This window comes from Microplitis demolitor, chromosome 6, assembly GCF_026212275.2.
Source record: "Microplitis demolitor isolate Queensland-Clemson2020A chromosome 6, iyMicDemo2.1a, whole genome shotgun sequence".
In the NCBI taxonomy this organism is placed as follows: domain Eukaryota; kingdom Metazoa; phylum Arthropoda; class Insecta; order Hymenoptera; family Braconidae; genus Microplitis; species Microplitis demolitor.
In genome coordinates this window covers 17,771,574-17,776,032 of record NC_068550.1, presented here as the reverse complement: position 1 = coordinate 17,776,032, position 4,459 = coordinate 17,771,574, and the positions used below count along the sequence as shown (strand labels likewise).

The following is a 4,459-nucleotide window of genomic DNA, read 5'->3' as shown; positions in this document are numbered from 1 at the left end:
CTGTTCCAATGTATGCCAATAGCTGGCATTCCCTTAGTTGACAGGTTGACGAAAAGTTGCCTTCAATTTTCTCAGAAAGTTGGTGACAGGTTGCGGTAGTAGATTATCGTCAACTTTCTACGAACGTTGGTAACAACTATCAGTACTATTATATTGTTTCTAAAAAATAATACTATAAACAGTATACCCTCACGTGTTATATATCACGACTACGCATTACTTTAAGACGAACTTTAGGAGTTTAGTTTGGAAGTCGATTTCTAATAGTATACATTAAAACTATTCTCAATCAACAGGACAAAAAGAAAACAAATCCTACCAAAAACAGATTCTCTGTATAACATCGCGCCAAGTACACGTTTAAAATTTTTTAAAAGTAAAAAAAAAATTATTTTTTACAAAAAAAAAGTCAAATGGAAAAAATATCAAGTACCTAGTATGATGCAAAATCATAACAAACATTTTCATAAAATTAAAAAAAAAATTGTATAACAAAATTTCAATGTAATTGGTGTGCTTACAATAGAGTAAAAAAAAGCATGGTTGATTTAATAAGAAATTAATTTTGCTTGAGTACATGTAGTAACGCACACCAAGTACATTGAAATTTTGTAATACAATTTTTTTTTGAAATTTTATGAAAATGTTTGTTATGATTTTGCATCATACTAGGTACTTAGTATTTTTTCGATTTGACATTTTTTTTGTAAAAAATAATTTTTTTTTTTACTTTCAAAAAATTTTAAACGTGTACTTGGCGCGATGTTATACAGAGAATCTGTTTTTGGTAGGATAATAACTAAATCTAAATTTTATAATAAATAAACTAAAGTTATTATCATAAATAAATTTAAAGTATTATAATAAATATATTTAAGTTATTGCAGTAAATATAATATTGTACATGTGGGTGTATGTGCGGGTGCGCACGCACATAGGCCCGCATCGGGGAGTGTTATTGGCACTTTTCCCAGGGTAAAAACCATGAGGAAAGGGAAGGCCCTTAAGGATCTGCGCTCCGATTGGATGTAGTCTTCCCCCGGAACAGCACACTAGATAGACCAATCAGAAAAGTATTAAAGGTGTCACATAAAAGAAAACGCTCTCTTCAATTTTAGTCCCGGATCAAACAGTTTAGTTTTTTGTGTCCACTCACACTTCAGTTTTCACACTAGTTCCGTACTAGTTTAGTTTTTTGTGTCCACACACACTTCGGTTTTCACACTAGTTCCGTACTAGTTTAGTTTTAGTGTCCACACACACTTCAGTTTTCACACTAGTTCGGTACCAGTTTAGTTTTTTTTTTGTGTCCACACACATATTTCAGTTTTACGCTAGTTCCGTACTAGTTTATATTGTACAAGTATTTTTACATTTACATTATTAAGCATCTTTCAAGCATTCTATTAAAATCAGTGATTTGCCAAGTATAAAACTTAACGGTCAAAATAAAATAAAAATAAAAAAATGAAAGTAATACCTAGAGTCAGTGTAAAATACTACCATACAAACACCCAGTTGCTGCGACTACAGGTACTGTAAAGTTAAGTTATCATATAAAACAAATGAATGTCCAAATTCAATAGTAACTCGTGACACAATCCATTAGAGATATTTCTACATTTGAAATTGCTGTTTCGAATTAATTATTGAAAAATCTTATAATAGTTTCTGTAAAACTCAAAGTATACGAGTAGGTACAAGCAACAACCTACCTGATATCTCCGTATAACTTCGAGTTTATGTTAAGTTGATGTTAAATTGACTAGCCAATTAGGTATAAAGTAATTTTCAAGTTTATTGTATGCATAATCGAAATTGCTTGATTGTAGAATATATATAGTAATTTAAATTATAAACTCAACGTTCTTATTTCATAACACCTCCCAGATAATCCCACTCAGGGTATTCCCGGTCTAGTGGTCGAAAGACTAGGGCCGAAATAAATAAATAATAATAACCTCTGTCCATACCACAATACAAGCTAGTTTGGACGTAACAAAGTGGCGCTCGAACAGGGTCCTGAGTGATTTATCTGAGTAATTCAAGTATAAACTATCTGCAAGTTTAAAGTTTGGCGCGCGAAAAAGCGTTCCAGCTTTCTTTACTATTTTTCCAAGTTTGGCGCGCGAAAAAGCGTTCCAGCTTCCTTTACCCTTTTCCAAGTTTGGCGCGCGAAAATGCGTTCCAGCTTTTCTTACTTTTTTTTCCATAAACGAGAAAAATCTACTTGGTATAGATACCTTGTTATGCCTGGTAGAAGTAAGAGATCAAGACGTCGACTCCAATATTGGAAAAGATACTGGAAACGTCTCGAGAAGTTACAACGAGAAATAGAGATAGTACAGAATGAAAAAGGGTTAATTCGCGTAGTCAATGAACGAATAATAAAACGAAATGTTATACTGGTAATTTTTGAGAATTTTATTGGAGATAATATATCGGGCCAGAAAATATTTCGGATACAACTTCCGAACCCGGAACCTCCAGGATTATCTTTGGGTGTGTCGCGAGCCGGCTGTTGTCCAGTCGTTACTTTAGAATAAGAATATACAATTTAGAGATAATACTGTTTCATATGCTTTGACTGAATTAACGATATTTACTAGTACAACTACTCTAATTTGTTGGGTAACACTCGGTTTCGTGGTTTTGAGATTTCGCGATTCGTTATTTAGTTAATTTAGAGTGTTAAAGTTACTATTCAGATTGGCTGGTAGCCATCTAAGATTGGATAATAATCCGAAGCTACGGTAATTTATTTTAATGTTAACGTTGGTGGGTAGTCACCTATCGCCTCGTAATACTTTATTTAAGTTGCTTGAATCAGATTTGCATTAAATTACTAAACCCACACAGTTTCTATGTCCGATGAGAAATCGGGAAAACCCTACGCATTAAGGAGCCACGGAACCGCGCCCTTCTCGGAAGGTTTACCTCCTCCGACTCGAAAAACTCACAAATTTCAATTTAGTAAACCAGAAGATTCGGGCTTGGGTCAGACTCTTCAGGACCCTGAAATTTCAGAGGACGAAGACGACCCCCGTCCCTCTGGGAGTTCAGTCGGTAGTCTAAAAACCACTACCCCACCAACACAGCTTCCTCCAGCTTCTGCCACAGTCGTGGTTCCTGCCCGTGATTCCGTTGACATCCCTCAAATTGTTATACAACCAGTTGAGGAATTAAACCAAATCGAGATCGAAGCCAACCCTCTCGAGCTCGCGCAACAAAATATCAATCCAGATATTAATCCAGAACCCGCTAATATGGCATTAGTGGCTAATTAAAATATCTCTTTAAATGACGCACTGTCATTTGTGCCTAAGTTCGAGGGTAACCCCAACGAACTCCTCGAATTTTTAAATTGCTGCAAAGAGGAGAAAGACGTTTTGCCGAATGGAGCCGAAGGAAATCTCGTCAAACTTATTTACGGGATTAAGTTAGGAAGCAAGGCTAAGACTTCCTTAAATAGCGAGATTCCAGCGACAATCGATCTTCTAATGGTTGCTCTGAAAAAAATATACACACCAGGCAAATCTCTCTTTCAACTCCTAGGTGAAGTTGGACGTATGTATCAGAAAGAGGGAGAATCTGTGGTCGAATTTGTAAACAGATTACGAAAAAAGGGGCGCGAAATCGTGGAGTGCTTTAAAGCTGACAATCCCAATTTAGAGTTAGCTGTCGAAAATGATTTCAAAACGAAGACCGAAACATCTATCGCTAATTGCTTCATGCAAAATCTTAGCAACGAGATCGATCAGCGCATGTCCGATTGTGCTACCGTGGACGAGGCTTTGACGAAAGCAATTAGCATCGAAAAAAAATTAAACGCTCGCAAAGAACTACGTCGCGATCCGAATAGTGATAGGAGAAATAATTCGAAGTCTGAAGACGCAAGAAAAGGAGGGGAAGGTAAACCCGTGAACCTTGCCCTACCAAATACCTCTCCAACCAATCCTTCTGCTCCCAACAATCCGGATAAACAAAATAAAAAAAAATCCCCAAACAAAAAGCTAATACAAGCTATAGATCAAAATCAAACGGAAAATCAAGAATCGAATCGTAGGCAAAACGAGAATCTCTATTTAACAAATATATCCAACAGTTGCCACAATTGCAAACAACCTGGACATTTCGCCAGAGATTGTCCGGAAATAATGTGTCAAATCTGCTTTACTAAAGGGCACACGGCCAGAAGTTGTATTTAAAACAACCCAAACACCCCAACAAACCCTTATGCAAGGGTACGATGTCAGCTATGCGAGAAAAACGGACATACTGCGAGGTACTGTCCTACTAATCCCAACAAAAGGATGGTACCCGTCCAATTTACTCAGCAGCAGCAATATCGAAATTTTAATCAATACTCAAATAAAAATTTTAATCAAAGTTCCAACGCGATCCCCAATCAAAGTTTTAATCAAAATTTTAATCAAACTTTTAATCCAATGTTTGATCA

General features: G+C 36.0%; 1 protein-coding gene across 1 annotated transcript; it reads left to right on the top strand.

Moving 5' to 3' along the window:
* Positions 1-3,500: 3,500 nt before the first annotated feature.
* On the top strand, positions 3,501-4,208 carry LOC128668060 (uncharacterized). The gene has a single exon (XM_053740221.1). It carries the CDS (start codon positions 3,501-3,503, stop codon positions 4,206-4,208), a length of 708 nt encoding a protein of 235 aa, XP_053596196.1.
* The last annotated feature ends 251 nt before the right edge of the window (positions 4,209-4,459 follow it).

Coding starts and splice junctions, on each gene's coding strand:
- LOC128668060 (XM_053740221.1), top strand. CDS start 3,501: ATGGTTGCTCTGAAAAAAATATACACACCAGGCAAATCTCTCTTTCAA.